The 17853-nt window shown below is 52.4% G+C and overlaps 1 protein-coding gene across 2 annotated transcripts in view; it reads left to right on the plus strand.

Moving 5' to 3' along the window:
* NHERF2 (NHERF family PDZ scaffold protein 2) overlaps positions 1–17853 on the plus strand; it is an 80825-nt gene that overhangs the window by 57353 nt on the left and 5619 nt on the right. The window contains exons 3-6 of one of the 2 annotated variants that reach the window (XM_026704029.2): positions 4978–5160; positions 8860–9013; positions 12430–12473; positions 13132–13191. In XM_026704029.2, the coding sequence (XP_026559814.1) occupies positions 4978–5160; positions 8860–9013; positions 12430–12473; positions 13132–13191 (441 nt within the window). The remainder of the gene's footprint in view (positions 1–4977; positions 5161–8859; positions 9014–12429; positions 12474–13131; positions 13192–17853) is intronic. The other variant, XM_087912568.1, reaches the window with a different exon arrangement.

The raw sequence follows: 17853 nt of genomic DNA on the forward strand, positions 1-17853 counted from the left end.
CAGCCCTTTGTTTCAATGTTTGCAGGCATCAGGTCTTCTCCGCTGACTCCAGTGTTTGCATTGTGCCTGCAAAGTACTTCAGTTTCAACTTTATCCTTCTAGCAAGAACCAATTTTGAAAATTTTGTCCTGCCTCAGATGATTTGGCCTTCTGATCGTCCAAGGTGGTCTCAGCCATTTTCTCCAGCGTCACAGCTCCGTGCCTTCCTTCTCCCCTTGTCAGCTTTTCTGAGGCTCTGGCTTCCACAGCCAGGCTTTACAGCTTGGAAAATCTTGGCTCGGACAACAACTACTTTGGTTGCAGTCTGAGGCTTCTGCACTTTAGTATTTGTCCAGACTGGCCAAAGTCTTTCTCCCAAGTAAGAGACTTCTCCTTATTCCATTAGCCGCCCCAGGGAAGTTTTCACCCCAGGAAGACAAAATCTGCCACTTGTTCAACTTCCTCTCTGTCCATTTCCATCAAGTTGGCATTGCCTGTTGAGAGAAGCTCAGGGCTTTTTAAATACTGAGCTACAGGCCGGCTTTGGTACCCTATTTTTCATCCTTAAGGAGACAGCTGACTTCTCCCTCGCTTCCAGGCAGCCAAGTGGCATCGTCAGCATCTCTGAGCCTGCTGAAGTTTTCCCAGTGGTTTCATCCCAATTTCTGCTTCTTCTGATTCAGAATTTTTGCATGAAAGGCACCCAAAGCCTTTGTATAATCAATGTCAAAAAAAGGTTTTGTTTTGGAACTCCCTGACCTTTCCCACTATCAGGCATTAGCAAAACTATCTTAGGTGCCCCTGTCTCTTCTTACTGCAAGCTCTCTATTCTTCTATCCTGGGTCTTTGCCAGTCCCGGTTTGAAACTCTGAAAGAAATATATTCAGAAAATCTAATCCTGAGTCCTAGAAAATAGGAATAATATGGAATGAGAACAAATTTGTATACTAAAAGAGACCTGATCTGGGTGGCAGAGTAGAGACCCCAATATGTTGTTGGAAGAAATTTTCTGGGTTCGTTCCCAGCTGGGACACACCACAGACACTGAGAAGAAATGGATGCAGAAGCCAGCTGCCAGAAAGTGGATTTCTTTTAATGTAGGAAGGCAAGAAGCAAAAAGTGACACAGCTCCAGCATTCCTGGCTTGCAAGCACCTTGAAAGTGTGACTCTCAGCCTTTTATGCTTCATTCCCCTTTGAAGCTCTGCAGCTTGAGGGGTTTTGATGTGTTTCTGATTGCTCTGGGTTTTGTTTTCCTGGGTTAATCCTGGTCCCAGGTCTTCTGTTTTTCCTGTCCTTGGGGTTTAATCGGGGGAGTTTCTTGGTTTACCTTGGAGAGTTTATTTTTTAGCCTGATTCCCCTTATCTCAATGATTTCTGTGGTAACAACTTTTGTAGCAGCCTTGAGCAGGCTGCTCTGAGTTTTCTCTTTCAGCTGATGCATCTTGCTTTTCTTAAAGGGGGAAGTCTGGCTTGAGTCTCTTGGCACTGTTTTCTGAGCTTTCTGGTGCTGTGAGGTTTCTGGCGCTGTCCTTTTGGGGTGTACTTCCCAGAATGCCATGCACACTCTTTTCAAAATGTCCATGCTTGTTGAGACAAGTGTATAGTCTCAGGTGGGCAGACCTTCATTCTGCCAAACCAATCTTGCAGCATGGCCTTGCTTTTAAAGGTAATAGCTCCAGGCCCAGCAGTTGGCTTGACAGGATGGCCTGAAGGATGTCAGATCAGCTGGAGGGGACGGTGTTTCCTGGGAGCCGGGCCAGGGGAGGGACGGCAGGAAGCATTTTCTGGTCATGGATGGCTTAGGAGGAGCCTCCTTATGCTGTCCTTGTGGCAGAAAGTGTATGAATTGGTTGGAAACTATCCAAATAGAGAAGCAGCCTAGAACTAAGGAGAAATTTCCTAACAGTGAGAACAATCAACCAGTGGAATTGCTTGCTTTCAGAAATTGCCGGAGGCTTTGAAAACAATTTGTCTGAAATGATATAGGGTCTCGTACTTGAGCAGGGGTTGGACTATAAAACCTCTGAAGTCCCTTCCAAGTCTGTTATTCTATGTTCTATGAATGACCTTATCTCCAAGTTCCAACTGGCCCAGAAAGATCGGCTTCCTTAGTGGTATCTTTTTAGCCTGTTGTCCTCTTTCAGCCTGCATTAACTCCTGGTATCTTCATGGGCAGATCCATGTTCTTTTGTGATGTTGTTTCAACTTGCCAGTCCTGGAATCTCCTGGTGGTCTTCTCTCTAAATCCCAACCAGGCTGAGCCAGCTGAGCTTTTTGAGACCTACCAAGTTGGGCTGGTGCTGCTCCTGAGCTGGTCAAATCTTAGTTTTACATTATTTATTTTTCAGACTTAGTGTAGGAGAGTGAAAAGGGGGTCAGCCTGGAATATCTATGTAGTGTGATGACCCAAAGAGGCGTGGCACAAAGGCAACACAGTCAGATAATCAGTAGGAGTCCCTTTATTAGCTCCAACTTTGTCCCAAATGTCTTGGTTACCTTCTGGGCTGGAGAAAAACTCTCCCAGGAAGAGCCTTTGGCTGCAGAGATTCAAGTCCAAAACATGGTCAACAAAAACTGTAACTATAAGTCCAATCAAGGAAAAATGAGGTAACTAGTTTGGCAGGGCAGGAACAAGAATTCCAGACGTGAAGGCATGGCAATAACTCAACATGGTTGGGAGGATGCCAGGAACACAGATAAGCAAAGCCAACACAAGATAAACTCATGTTTGCTCCCAGTGGCTGCCGCACTCAGCCTGCATGTCTTTTAAACTCTCTACCCAGCTGTGCCTAATGAAGGGAATCCGGGCCCTTTCCTCCCCCGTAAGCCAGGCAACCCACGTTGCTCTCTTCTCCATTCCTCCCCACGTGCCCTAGGATGAAGAGGGGGCGGGCCTGGGTCTTCCTCTGAACTCCCTCTCCCTTGCTCTACCTCTGCCCTGCTCTGCCCATCCGGACTTTGCCCTTCCCCAGTTTCCTCCACAGCCAACTGAGCCACACTCCCACTCCCTGTCAGCTGTTTGTCTTCCTCCTCGGGTTCAGACTTGAATGCTATGTAGCCACAAGCAAACTAAGTCCAGCTCCCCCTTGAATGCCACTGACTTTTATTTAACTCTAAGCAGGGGCTGACTTTGGTTGAGAAGATTTCTACCCAGAGCTTTTAGGCAATAAATCAGTTTAATTGAATCTTCATGTGTGGGTGTAATCTGTATGTCTGACACTTAGATAATTAAGACTGATGGCTGAGACCTGGCCTCCTCTTTTCTGTCAGGCCAAGAAGCACACAGTATGTTAGCTTTTGCAGTGGGTGTGGATTTTCTATTTTTCTTGCTTTTCTTGTAGGGGGAACTTTAGATATTTTCTTCGTTTTTTTTTAAACTACATTTTAATCCTATTGTAAACTGTAGTCTGAATGAATGTGGGAGAAAGCTACACTGAGTAACCTGCAGAGTGTTGCCTAGGATTTCACCAAGGATGACTTAGAGCAACACATAAACCTTCCAGGTGTCTCTTTGCTCACTGCAGGGTGGGAGGAGGAGACCTGCCCCCCCCCCAAAGAGTGGAGACCCAGAGTGGGCAAAGTCCTTGTTTCCAAAGACCCATTTCTGTTCCTCTCTGCTCCTCGCAAAACATTTATGCTTCCTGGGTTCAGTGCTCCACCCGTAGCAGTACTGGAAGAGCCATCTAGAGCAGAGGTCTCCAACCGTGGCAACTTTAAGCCTGGCAGAATTCAACGGAAGTCTGCCAGGTTTGAAGTTGCCAAGGCTGAAGACCCCTGCTCTAGACCAGATCCCCTCTAGGCCAAGGGAGCCCCTTAATCCCCATGGAGGCTTTTTGCTGAAGGGTTGGTGGTCCCATGCTGGGAGCTCTGAATCCTTGCTGATCGCTGTGGCTGCTCTATGGAAGAAGAGGCCTCCGTCTTACTAACGGATAAATCTGCAGAATCAAACAAGTTGCTAAGTGGTGTTTAGTTGTGACGGCTGTTGCAGGATAAACAAAATTTGGCATACTGCTTTTCATGGTACAAGGCAGGGGTGGGATTCAATTTTTTTAACAACTGGTTCTGTGGGCGTGGCTTAGTTGGTGGGCAAGGCTTGGTGGTCACGTGACTGGCTGGGCGTGGCCAACTCAACATCACTCACATCGAAGCACACTTCTCCTCACCTGGCCTCTCAAGACTGGGGATGCTGCAACACTCGTAAGTGTGAAAAACAGTCATAAGTCACTTTTTTCAGTGCCATTGTAACTTTGAATGGTCCCTCCACACAAGCAAAGTACCAGCAAAGGAGGGGGAAAAAACTCCAGAGAGGTTCCTGAGACAGGAAGTCTATTCCTGCCAAGAATGTAATAAGGGTTAATGGAGAGGCAGTTTCTGTAAGCAACCCCAGAATGTTTCCTTCCTGACTTCCTTACAGGATTAGCCCAGTAATTTCTTCTAACAACCGGTTCTCCAAAGTACTTAGAATGTTAACAACCGGTTCTAGCGAATAAGTACGAACCGGTAGAATCCCACCGCTGGTACAAGGCAAACATACGTAGCGTTTCATAGTTCAGTTTTTCTATGCATTTCATTGTTCTGTGGAAGTTTGGTCTGTGCCTGTAAATAAACTGGCCTAGTGAAGGGAGGCCTCTCTCCTTACTCTGATGGATCAAAAATGCCTTCTCTTAAATTTCCCCGTTTTGCTCAGGGAAGCAGCCTCTGCCTTTTTATCTTGGGGTTCTTCTTCCATGTAAGGCGCAGGGATGAGTTGCTGTTGAGCTGATCAGGCCTAGCTAATTTTGTCCTCCAGCCATTTAGTAAGCCCCTCAGACATATTTTGTCAGGATGGGGTTGGACAAGGGATTTTATCCAAGACGTTTCCTCCCATTGAGGCTATTTCTACTCTGTCCTCTTGGCCCTTGGCATGGGCAGGTCTTGCTTGGAGCTTCCTCAGGGTTCATTATTGTTACCAAAGAAGAAAAAACAATGCCTTTTTCTCTTTTTCCCCCCAATCCAGGATGTGAATGGGCAGGCCAAGGAGCCTTTGGGGCCCCGACTTTGCCACCTCAAGAAAGGGCCCAACGGCTACGGGTTCAACCTGCACAGCGAGAAGTCCAGGCCTGGCCAGTTCATCCGCTCGGTGGATCCAGATTCCCCGGCATTCAAGGCAGGTCTCCGGCCGCAAGACAGACTCGTGGAGGTAATAGAGGGATCTGGGAAGCAGGAGAAGGATCCTACCGCTTGGAGGGGAATCCACCCGATGTCGTTGCCACTCCGAGGTGGCAAAATGCGTTTGAGATATTTTTTCGCACTCTGTTGATAGGCAAAGGAAGCCAAAGCCAGAGCTGGCATCATGTGAAAGCTTTGGCTTTACAGCTTTATTTATTTTATTTATTTATCAAATTTCAATACTGCCCATCTTAGCTAAGTGGGCAGTTTATGATAAAAAACATACAGTGGTATAAAACGGGTAATTAAAAAACAAAAGCAAACACAGCATGAAGGACAAGGTTAAAATGAGGGTGTTCAAAAGTTAAAAAAGAGGCAGAGGGAACGCCCTCAAGCCTCCTGTCAGAGTTCTGGAGATTGCCCTAATTAAATCATGAGCCCCAGGCCAAGTTTCAAAAGATTTTTTAGGAGCAACATGTCGGCATTAACCTAAATGAAGCCAATTCTGGCATATGTGTGACCCTGTTTCCCCCCGCCCCCCCCTGGATTTTCCGCAGGCAGAAGATCTGGTAGCCTAGCTACAATCTTTGTAAGATAAGTGTGGAATGCACTTCTGGTTTTAAACTGCCGTACTGCTCCTTCAGACCCCCCCTTGTTTATGGCAATTTGAAAAGAGGCCTAGGAATGTTTTACGAGTTGACATCTCCATTCCCAAGGGTTCGGTCGAGCCTGGCCGGCCCTTCAACCCCGTCTCCGAGAGAGAAGCCCGAGCAGGACTAGTGCAGAAGAGGAGAGCCTGGGCTGGGGCCACCTTCCCTGGGTGTCCTGGGCGCTCTCAGAGCTGCCTGGCTCGCTTGTAGATGTTTCGTTATGCAGTCAGGTACAGGTCATCCTCGACCTGAGATGGCAACGGAGCCTGAGCCATGACGGCCGGAGGTCGTGACAGTGGTATAAAAAGAAACAATCACTCGGCGGATGCGATTTTAGGACCTTTTCTGCAGCAGTCAATAAGCGAACTGGGTGATATAAAATGAGCGCCATGGCTGCTAAGCAAATCCATCCTTTGCTGAAAACCAGAAGTTATAGGGAGTCCTCTACTTATGACCACAATGGAAGCAACCCCAAATTTCCACTGCTGAGGAAGGCAGTGGTGATATGACCTATGCCTCATTTTATGGCCCTTATTACCACAGTTATTACGCCAGTCAGTGAGGTTGTTAAGGGAGCCATGCGTTTGTTAAGCCAGTCTGGCTCCCCCCCCACCCCCGTTGACTGTTTGTCAGAAGCTGGTTGGGAAAGTTGCAAATGGGGATCGGGTGACCCCGGGAGGCTGCAACCGTCATAAGTGCCCGCCTTTGCCAAGCACCGGGACCTCGGTCCCATGGCCGTGGGGATGCTGCAGTGGCCGCAAGTGTGAAAAACGGCCCTAAGTCCCTTTCTTCAGTGTCAGAGTCACTTTGAAGGGTTGTTAATAGAGTGGCTTTAAGTGCTGCGTTCAGCCACACTCGGGTCTCCTGGCCAGGGAGGGGGGGCTGCAAATGTGGCTGAGTTCAGGTGGCTCTGGGGCGGGGGGAGAACTATAGAACCGGGTCAGGTAAGGAAACGCCTGGAAGGGAACCAGAAGCTCAGAGAGCACCAGGAACCCCCAATCCAATCCTGAGCTGCAGAGGCCCTCTTCCATTTGCGCCCTTCTCTGGGGCGGTCCTTGGGGGGCACCCCAAAGAGGCTCTTCCGGGCCGTTTCCTGGTCTCTGAGCGGCTGCCTGGCCTTCTGTCGGCCTCTGATAATTAATTCAGCATGCCAGGCGCATTTCCCAGGCGCATAAAGGGTGACCTGTGGAGTCGCCACCCGATCCAGGCGCCCAGGCTGCTCCTCCTCCACTTGGCTGGTGCGGGGGAGGGAGGGGGCAAGAGGGGAGGGGGGGGCTTTCTCCTCTTTGCTCTTTTGTCCCCTTCGAGCTCCCCTCAGCCTCCCTCAGTCCCCGCCAGGCCACCTGTTGAAACACTGCAGGGACACTAGGGAGCGGGGGGAGAAGGGCTGGCAGCGTCTCCAGGGCTACGTCTGGGGAGCTCTGTGGGCACCTGCAGGGGTCCTGCCCCCCCTTCCCCACTGATTACTTAAAGGGGAGCGAGGGAGCCGGAGCGGCCACTGAGGGTGGGCTGGAAATGGAGGCTGACCGGAGGGTGGGCTGGCCAGAAGAATGAAGTCTTGCTGGAATCAGCACCCCAAGTAATGAATCTGGGGGATTTGCCACTCCAGGACCCCTGTGCCCATCTCCTCCCAAAGTGGGGGAGGTGGGCATTCAACAGGTGCAGACTCGCTCGGGGAGGGAGACAGCAGGAACTGCTTGGCTTCATTGGACAGATCTTCCCTCCTCACAGCGTGTCGCTTATGACGAGTTATTCTGCATTTGCCGTTTTGGATAATATGCATCATGTCAGCCCTGTGAGGTTCCCAGATCAGGGGCACCCCCCTGCCCCCCCCCCATGGGATGAGCCGACCTCTGCCTGGTTGAGAGCGGCTAGAACACCAGAGCCTCGCCAGCCTCGTTCTGCTTCTCCGCCTGCCCCGCTCCCATCGCAGTCCCTTCCCAATGCTCTCTGCCTTCCCGGGGCTTAAGCAGCGCCTCCGTCCAGCCTCTGGCTCCTGAATAGGGCTCCCTCTGGCACAGAGGTGCCTCTGGTTTCTCCCTCTGAACAACCCAAAACGGGGCTTTTATTGGCAACAAATCCTAAATAAAGCAAGACTTGCCTGGCTTATCATTTGCTTCAGAGAGGAAGAAAAGAACAGCCAGATAAGCAGCCGAAGGTCACATCGGGCCCCGATTCAGAGCCTTCCCAACTTCACAGCCTCCAGATCTCCAGAATAAACGTGCCCAGTTCCCACATGTGGGCTGAAATGCTCGGTGACTAATTTCCCATTGTAGTTTATCCCTCCTGAAACTTACATTTTCTCTGAAAGGCCTCCCTGCACGCAGGAAAGGAAAGAGCAGCACAGCAAGGGATTAACCGATCACTTGCTTTCCACTTGGAGGGGTTATTACCCTGCCCGGTGAATGGGCAAATATTCATCCTTCATCCTCATTTATAGTCCTCTGAACATAACAGAGCTGCTCTGATCCTTTGGCCTGCATCAAATAATGTGCATATACTGTATGTGTGTGACGTATACACACAGAGACATTATGTATATATTTTTTGCCACTGAAAACTAAAGCTGGGAGCTGTTTCCTGCTTCTTGCTGTGGTTGAGAGCTGTGTGGGCAGATCATTTCGCAAGAAGATCATTGAGACGTGAATAATGTTCCCTGCTATTCCTATTCCTATTGCATGACAGGATTGGTTTTTGAATAGCTAGTTGTGTGAACAAGGCTTGTAACCACTGAGATGGGCAACTGGTTCTTTAGGACCACAAGTGGCTTACCACTGCTCCTTCAGTGGCCCCACGATCTCCTCCCTGAGACCCTGTGTGTATTAGGGCACATTATGTAATCACAGCTTGGTGAGCCTCGGAGAATGGTCCCTTAGTGTTCCATCACTGCATGCTCTGAGAACCTGCTGCTTTAGGCAGAGAAAGTCCCGTCAGGGTACCTGATGGAAGCTCTCTCTACCTTCTCTGGTGTGGCTGCCCTGTTTCGCTTCTGCACGGATTGAGGGCCCGGCGCAAAGCCCTCGGTGCCCTGATGTGCATTTCTTACCAGCGTCTTCCTTTTTGGTTTGGCTGCCCTGCAGGTCAATGGGATCAACGTGGAAGGCATGAAGCATGCTGAAGTGGTGGCCCACATCAAGTCCAAGGAAAATGAAACGAGGTTGCTGGTAGTGGACCCTGCCACAGATGAACATTTCAAGAAACTGGGCGTCACTCCTGCTGAAGAACACATTCGAGGTGAGGGATTCCGGGGCCTGCTTGTGAGAAAGGCACCTCTGCTTTCTTGTAGGCTAACCCTGGTTAATCTCAACTGCCAAATCTATTTCTAAGGCCCCGAAGAAGTGAGAAATGAAATTGCAGGGGTGAAACCAATGCTTTGAAAACTTGGCTATTTTAAGATGGGTGGATTTCAGCTCCCAGAATTCTCAGCCAGAAATGATTTCTGGGAGTTGAAGTCCACACGTCTTAAAGTTGCTTTTGAAAAGCACTTGTATTCTCTAAAACAGGGGTGTCAAATTCGTGGTGTCACGTGGCGTATCTAGACTTTCCCTCCCCTTTGCTAAACCGGGCGTGGGCGTGGCCAGCATGTGACGCATCCAGCCCAGGGGCGGCAACATTGACGGCCCTGCTCTAAAAGGCCCTGTCGTTTCCAGAAGTGCAGCTGATAAATGTGCCCAAAGAGGGGCCTATAAACTGCTTAGAAGTAAATTCAACCCGCCCTGCCCCACTTTTGAGCAGAAAAGCTGTTGTAAAGTGGTTGAAGAAAATCCAGAATGTCACAATTAGAAGCTGGCGGAAGGGCAGCCACGGAGAGCCAGAAACCTTCCATGGACAGAACTGGAACCAAATTTTCCCCCAAGCCCCTTGGCAGATGCCAGGGAAGTAAACAGATTTTGAAAGCATCTGTGGCTGATTCTCTTAGACTAGAATAGGCAACCTACCCAAGAATGGGGGCATCTGCCTGGGGAGAGAGGTGGGATTCAACATTTTTTACTACAAGTTCTGTGGGCGGGGCTTGGTGGGCGTGGCAGGGAAGGACACTGCAAAATCCCCCTCCCCCCCACCCCACTGACCTGCTTTCCAGCTCCCTTCTCCTGTGCAGGCCAACCAAAGAAGAGCCAGCCAATCAGCTGGGACTCAATGGGAGGCAGAGAAGAGATGGGATTGGCGGGACCAGTCAGGGGGTGGCATTTGCTGGTTCTCCAAACTACTCAAAATTTCCGCTACTGGTTCTCCAGAGCTGCTCGGAACCGGCTGAACACCATGAGACAGACATTTAAAAAAGGAATGGAACCTTGTACGATTGCAGCTGCCATCTTGAGTTTTTTGACCCCCCTCTTGGGCAGATGCCCCTGCTGCCCAACCAGAAGAACAAAACTGTCCCCCTTCCCATTGTGAGTGTGGGCATGGCAGCAACACTGTAAAACTTAAGTGTCCCAGGAGTCCCCCAGCTGACCCTGACCCTCCTCCTGGGGCTGCCGGGGTGGGGGGCGGGGGTCTGGTTGCCCTTCAGCAGGTTGGATTTGCAAGACCCGGCTCTCCTCAGACCCAGGACTGGATTCCAGCTGCTATTCTTGCCTGGGGGGAGGGAGATCATGCCTTTCCCTCAACCTACATGACTCCACCGCCAGCCCTCCCCCCTCCTCCCTCCCTTCGCCAGGCTGAATGGGGAGCTCTGTGTTTTTAGCACAGCTGTTTCCTATTGAAGCTGCCTGCCCTCTTTTCTGGCTCTCAGTGGAAAGAAAGACTCCAAAAGAACAACTTGGAATAATTTGGAGATTCCTGCAGTGGGGGGTGGGGGGAGGGGAGGGGAGCGGCTGGTGTCAGATGTTGAGCTCAGGAACAGCCAAGAGACCAAGAGTGGAGATCCTTCCTTCTTAGCTCCCTGTAGAAGGAGCCCCCTGTTCTCTTGGCAAGAGGGGGCCAAGTGCCAGAACCAAGCACTCGTGCCCAGACCTGCTTTCCAAATGCTGCAGGCCGGGCTCCAATACGGCCCTTCTTCCTCCTGGGCAGGGGACTGTGGAGGAGGAGCTGGTCAGGCCCTGGGTGGGGGGGGAGTTGTCAGCACAAGGAGGGGGGAGTGGGGAGCTGCCTGCAAGACTAAGAAGGTTTGAGCTCCTGATTCTGCAGGCTGCTTCTGGTGGCACTGGCCTGATGCCACCCTGGCACTCAATGTGCCTTTGGAGCAGGCAGCATGCCCCCTTCCCGCCTGTGTGGCACAGCAGAGCGTGTTGGGTTTGGGCTGGGTTCAGATCCCCGACCCCTTGTGGGAGCAGAAGAGTGAGAAGGTGAGGTTTTGGAGGACACCCCGTGGACCTGAGCGCCCTCCAGTTTGGGGAGTTGTTGAATTCCAGAACCTGGACCTTTGCCCAGTCTGAGTTGGCCGATGGGCGCTGATGTTCTTGGAAGATCTGCAAGTTCTCCGTAGAGACCGTCCCTCGAACCCACCTGGCACAGCTAACAAGCCAGCCACATGAGGGCCACCCCTCCAGGAAGCAGCCACCCTGATCCAACCTGGGCTTGAGCAGCCGCCGCCATGCTAAGCCTGGCCTTGGCAGGGGGCAAGGGCACGAATGCCGACCCTCCTTCCCTCCTGGATTGGGCTCCTGCGAGAAGCTTCCCTGGAGAGAAACCTTTCTGGGATCAGGGCAAATGGCTGGAACCTACTTGAACCAGGTCCCCAGTGCCAGCACACGCACGTGTGAGAGAGAGAGTGTGTGTGTGTGTGTGTGTGTGTGTGTGTGTGTGTGTGTGTGTTGGGATCAGAATGGGAGAAAGAGAACCTTTCTGCATTTCACACTAGCCAAAATAAAGACTCCCCCATGTTGATTCCAAGAGCGGTGACTGTATGGACCCAGCCGCGTGGATTCTACCTGGTCGGACTGGTTCTATAGATTCTGCGCAGTTTGGAGAACCAGCAAATCGTGCCCCTGGCCAGCCCCGCCCCTCTCTGCCCAGTCAGTCCTTATCGCGCATGCGCAACATCACCACCTGCCCGACATCACTGACTGCGTTCTCCCCCGCCCAGTCACTCCTTGAGTTGTTTCTTTCCCCCCCTCCCAACGATCAGCTGTTCCGATGATCAGCTGTGCCGGGATCCCCCTCGCTGTCCTACTGCTTCACCCAGGAGGCAAAAAATGGAAACCCCCCCGCCCCATTTTTTGCCTTCCTGGGCTCCAGGGAAACTTCCTGGGGGCAAAAACACCCCTAGGAGGCTTCCCTGAGGCTCAGGGGGCCCAAAATATGGGGGGGGGTTTGCAAAAAAAAAAAAGAAGCCACGCCCACCCAGTCACATGACCACGCCCACCTAGCCACACCCACCTAGCCATGCCCACAGAACCAGTTATTGAAAAATTTGAATCCCACCCCTGGTTCCCCCTGGCCTCTTTCTGGGCTGGTTGTTTTGGTTGGGGGTCAGCCTAGCTGACCAGGGGTTCCCCAGTGGGTCTCTATCCCTGCACCAACCACTGTGGCCTGCTCTCACTTAACCACGGGTGGAGCTCTTCCGCACAACCTGCTCCTGACGGGCTGCGTCCCCTCCCCCACCCCAGAAGCTGCAGAATGAACGGCTCCCCAGGCCAGAGGGCCAACCAGGGGATTAGGGGTCTGACGGAAGCGGTTCCTCACCGGCCTTGTTTCTGCATTTCCTGCAGGGGGAATTCCTCCACCTATGACAAATGGCTCAGCGCAAACCCAGGTAAGCAGAGCTCAGTGTTGGGCCTCTTGGTCATCTTCTCTAGCCAGCAAGTTTGGGCGTTTGGCCTCCCCTTCTGCCACTGCAGGGGCCCAGGGATTTTGGCCTCCCGGCCAGGTGGTCCTAAAGCGATCCAGGGAAACGGATCCAGGATGGCTTTCCATCTCTGGCCACGGCTGACAGATGGCCCTTGGCTGAGATCCCAGCATCGCTGCTTTGGGGGGCTGTGAGGGGCCCCAGGATCTTCCAGTTCACCTCATGACGTTGAGTCATCATATGGCACATCTGGCTCTGCCTTTGCACAGTCAGCACACCGGAGCCAAGCCTTTCAACTCCGCCTGGTGTCCTGGTGCGATGGGTCAAGCCAGCCTGCTGTGGTTTGTTCCACAAACCATGGCTTGGTTAGGGGCCCAAACCAGGTCTCTAGAACAGAGGTCTCCAGCCTTAGCAACTTGAAGACTTGTGGACTTCAACTCCCAGAATTCCCCAGCTGGCCATGGCCTGTTTTTCCGTTCTCTTCATCTGCCCAAAGTCTCTCCTTTTCCGTTTTTTTCTTTTTTAATCGAGCAAGACAAAAGCAGCTTTTTCCAACCAATGAGGGGGGGGGGTCTTTCCCTCCGCGTCTTGTGATAAAAGTGCCCCCTTTTTCCATCCCTCACAGCTGAATGGCGGATCCATGTCTTCGTCCCACAGCGATTGCCAAAGTCCCGAGGAGGCCGAGGTAAAGCAGCTGGCATTTCCCTCATCCAGGCCAAGGACTGACTTGCAAGCCAGCAAGGTTTCATCCTTCTGATAGAATCCTAGGGCTGGAAGGGTCCCTGGAGGTCATCTAGCCCAAGGCAGGATTCTGCTCTCTCTCCCCTCCAGGGTGGGCTGGCCTTCCTGATCCTGTCCCTTGTGCCTCTTTGATTAGTCTTCGTCTTCTTTTATCTTCTTGCCTTCTTTGTAAGTCATTCGAACTCTCCCCGCCATGGGTGGCTCTTCTTGCTTTTAGCTTCCAGCCCTTTGCGAGTCAAGTTTCCCCAGCCTTCAGCCCCCCCCCCCCCCCGCCCCCCTTTCCTCTTTCTTTCTGCGGAGCAGCTGGTGACGTTTCCCTCCCTCTTTATGCCTCCCGCAGCCGGCATTTCCCCTCCTCTTCTCCCCGCTCTGAGTCTTCCCTCCCTCCTTGCTACCTGAAGCGGTTCTACATCTGCTGGCCCATCCCAGAGGAGGCCCCAGTCGAGCTGCCTTCCCTGGCATCCCTGAAAGGCTCTGCTGACCCGCAGAGGTGCGGCAGAGGGGCAGGCCTTCCGGGCAAACGCAAAAGGGATGTGGGGGGGGGGGTTTCCACCCCGCACGTCCATCGTGGAGCAACAGGCCGCCCTCGCCCAGCCTTGCAATGAACGCCGCCCCGCACTGCATTCAGGCGGGAAAGGAAACACGTCCATGGCTTCTCCTGGGCTCTTCCTTTAAGAGCCAAACTGTGTGGCGCTCGACAGAGTGGCTTTGATTAGGAAAGATCCCCTCAGGCGCTGGGAAGAGCAGCTGGATCCTGGCTCGCAGGCGTCCAGCTCTGCATTCTTTCCACCCTTGGGGGGCCGGGGGGGGAGGGAATGGGGAGCGCCTGCCGGTCTCCATCGGCCTTTGCCAGCCTGGGGAGAGGAGCTGATTCCTTGGCAGGACCAACTGGGTCCCTTGGGTGGCACCTTGCCAGGCTCAGCGGCACGAAGGGAGTGGCAGTTGCCCCTGAGGACAGACCGGGTACGTGTCTTCAGGGTGGGGGACCTCTCAGTCTCCAAGATCCTTTGGGCCATTTGGTGCAGTTCAACCCCCCCCCCCCCCCCCCGTCTCCCGCTGGCTGCTCCCGTTGCAGAGCCAAGACAGACGAAGGGGAGCTGCTCTCCTGCCCCCTCCAAGCTGTTCTGCTGTACAGCCAGTCCTTCACTTATGACCACATGGAGCCTGGAATTTGGGTTGCAATTCATTGCAGTCCATAAATCGAGGCACCACATGGCCAGACTCGGTTTTATGGCCATTTTTTCAAAGTCATAAAGTGAGCCATAGCAGCCATAATACAGTTGTTAAGTGAATCCAGCATGGGTTTTTTTGCCATTCTGCTGGAAAATGGCAAAAAAAAACCCATTGCAAATTGCAGCCAGGCGACCAGGAGACGCTGCAAAACCAGGGGCCCATGTGAGCCAGTTGCCAAGCACCGGAAATGGCAATAAGACGACCGAGAGGAAGGGTGCAGCAATCACAACTCTGAAGCCGGCTGTGAGTAGCCATTTGAAAGCTTGCTCATCAACCAGTTGTAAACCGAGGGCCACCTGTATTCATAGGTGGATCTGCTTGAAGGATTCCTTCTGCTTTGGGTGTAGAAAGATGCAGCGGGGAGAATAGAATAGAATTCTTTATGGGCCAAGTGTGATTGGACGCACGAGGAATTTGTCTTGGTGCATAAGCTCTCAGTGTGCATAAAAGAAAAGGCACATTCGTCAAGAGCCAAGAATCATCAGGTACAACACTTAATGACAGCCGTAGGGTACAATCAGCAATCAAATCATACAGGGAAACAGTCAATATAGATTGGAAGGATACAAGCGACAAAGTTACAGTCCTACAGTCACAAGTGGGAGGGGATGGGTGATAGGAACAATGAGAAGGTTAATAGTAATAGTAGTGCAGACTTTGTAGTAGTTGGACAGTGTTGAGGGAATTATTCGTTTCGCAGAGGGATGGTGTTTGGGAAAAACTGTCCCTGTGTCGCTCTGAGGATAGGAGTTGGAACAGTTTATGTCTGGGGATGTGAGGGGTCTGTAGATATGGCTGTCTTCTTGGCAAACGGGTGTGGTGGTGGTGGGGGGCTGCTCTCTGGCCAGAATGCCAAGAACCGGAGAGGGGAACCAGGAAGCGGAGCTGGGGTGACGTTTGGGGGTGGAGTTTGGGTCCCATGGTCTCCCCGATGGGGGGCTGGCCCTTCAACAGGAAGGGTCTGCATTTTGTCAGCCCTCCAAGGTAGGGCACATCAGGAAACTCTAAGAGGAATACAGGAATAATGCCCCTTCCTTGTTGTGAAGTAGAGTTAGAGTCTCCCCCGGTCCCCTCCTGTAGCAAACCGAATCAAGGTGGCGCCATCTGGCGTGTGTTTCCCTCTCCTTCCCTTGGCTTGGACTCCGTTCTCCTTCCTGGCCCTTGTGGGCTGCCATCTCTGCCCTTCTTCACCGAGTTTGACAGGGAAGAGGAGAGGCTGCCCCCCTCCCCACCTGCCAGCGAGCAGGGACTGAGATGGAGGTCCTGGAGGGAGTTGCGGGGGGGGGGGAGCTGCTGGGCGAGCTCTGATCCACAGGCCCCTAGAGGCCGTGCCCCCCCCTCCTCAAATGCTACCAATAGGATCACAGGGCAGTTTTACCGGTGGTTTTCACTTACAAAGCCCGGCCCTCTTTGGGCTCAATCTTCTCCTTCACTCAGAATTGTCCCGTCCAGGAACATCTCAGGGAAGACCATTACAGTTCCTCACTACTGCATGAGGCAGGGGGTGGGGGTGGGGGTGGGGCTAAGGCACCAGGGAGGTGCCGCAATAGCCCTTAAACTTATATACTGCTTCACAGTGCTTCAAAGCCCTCTCTAAGCGGTTAACAGAGTCAGCCTCTTGCCCCCCAACAATCTGGGTCCTCGTTTTACGCACCGGGGAAGGACGGAAGGTGGAGTCAACCTGGAGCCTGGTGGGATTCAAACTGCCAAATTGCAGGCAGCCGGCAATCAGCAGAAGCAGCCTGCAGGACTGCACTCTCACCACTGTGCCACCACAATGCTCCTGATGTTATGGAAGAGCCTTCCTTCTTGGGACCATGGTATCTTCTGGACCAGTTGGGAGAGGGAGGCATGGTGTTACCCTGGCTCTCCTCCTTCCTCTGGATCCATTCCGGTCGGTGGCGATGCAGGAGCGAGATGGAGCCCAGCTCTGGCACCGTGGAATGCCTCGGGGCTGGGCATTCTCCCCACCCAGCGTCTATGCGGAGGTTCTGGGAGAAGCCATCAGTGATACGCTGATCATACCCAGCCGTTTCTGTTCCTGGCCAACCGTGGACGGCCTTAGAGGATTTTGGGGGCCACAGAAGGAAGAATCGGCTTCAGTTTATCCCTTGCAAGACTAAGTGGCTTTGGGCTTTAGGGCCTCTGGATCCAAGAATTTGCCATCTCTTGTTCTGATGGAGTTGCAGTGCCACAAAACAGAACCAGTGTCCAACCTGAGGGTCCTCCTGGACTTGCAGCTCCTGTTCAGTGAAAAAGTGGCCAGGACTTGCCTTGTGTGCCAGTGGCATTATTTTCTAGACTGACATAATTACTAAGGCCTTAGTCACAATGTGCTCTACATGAGGTTGTCCCCTTGAAGAACATTGAGAAACTTCAAAACTCTTCCAGTGGTTCTTTTTTTTTTTTAATGAGTTGGGGGAACATCACAGAAACATTTGTATTGCTGCAATTAGGTCACTGGTTATAGGAAGCAACCTTTGATGTTGGTTTCTTGTCTGCTTATTAAAAGCAGATCTTGAGATCCTTGCTTTCCTTACTGTCCTATTCCCACTCACACGCACACACACCACGGAGATTCAAGGGGTACCTTGAGGCTTTCCAAGCTCTCTAAACGTTTCCCCAGGGAATTCCAGTTCAGCAATGAGCTTCCCAAGTCAGTCCTGATGACTCCCACAATGAATCCATGGAGCTGGAACAGTTCACAAGGCAAGGGCAAGATAGAAGCAAAGCAAGGCACACCCACTCCAAAGTCCATCATCTCGGTCCAAGGCAAAGGCAAGTCTGAGGAGCAGGTTCAAGAGTCAAGGCATGAGTCCAGGCTCTTAAGTCCACAGTCCAGGTCAGGAAGATCAACAAAGAAACGGACAAATGCTAGGCACCAAACCGGATACGTTGCTCCCAGCGTCATTCCTTTCTTCTCGCTGCGCTAAATCCCCATCACAAGAGCCGCAGTGGTCAGAGTGCAGTACTGCAGGCTCCTTCTGCTGACTGCCAGCCGCCTGCAATTTGGCAGTTCGAATCCCACCAGGCTCAAGGTTGACTCAGCCTTCCCTCCTTCCCAGGTGGGTAAAATGAGGTCCCAGATTGTTGGGGGCAAAAGGCTGACACTGTAAACCGCTTAGAGAGGGCTGGGAAGCAGTATAGAAGTCTTAGGTGCTGTTGCTGTTGCTATTGCTCCATGTAGCTCATCAAGAGGGGCGAGGCTGCTGCCTCACAAGTAGCCGGGATGGCCGCCATTGCTCCTGCCTGTTCTCTGCTCTGCAGACTCTCGGTTCCTTCGCCTCCTGGCTGGCTGGCTGGCTGGCTGGCTGGCTGGAGCTGCACGCTCTCTCCTCCTGAGGCCTTGGGGCTGTCCTGCTCCAGCTCTCTC

This window comes from Pseudonaja textilis, chromosome 14 (genome assembly GCF_049901715.1).
Source record: "Pseudonaja textilis isolate UNSWEBS1 chromosome 14, rPseTex1.2, whole genome shotgun sequence".
NCBI classification, from domain to species: domain Eukaryota; kingdom Metazoa; phylum Chordata; class Lepidosauria; order Squamata; family Elapidae; genus Pseudonaja; species Pseudonaja textilis.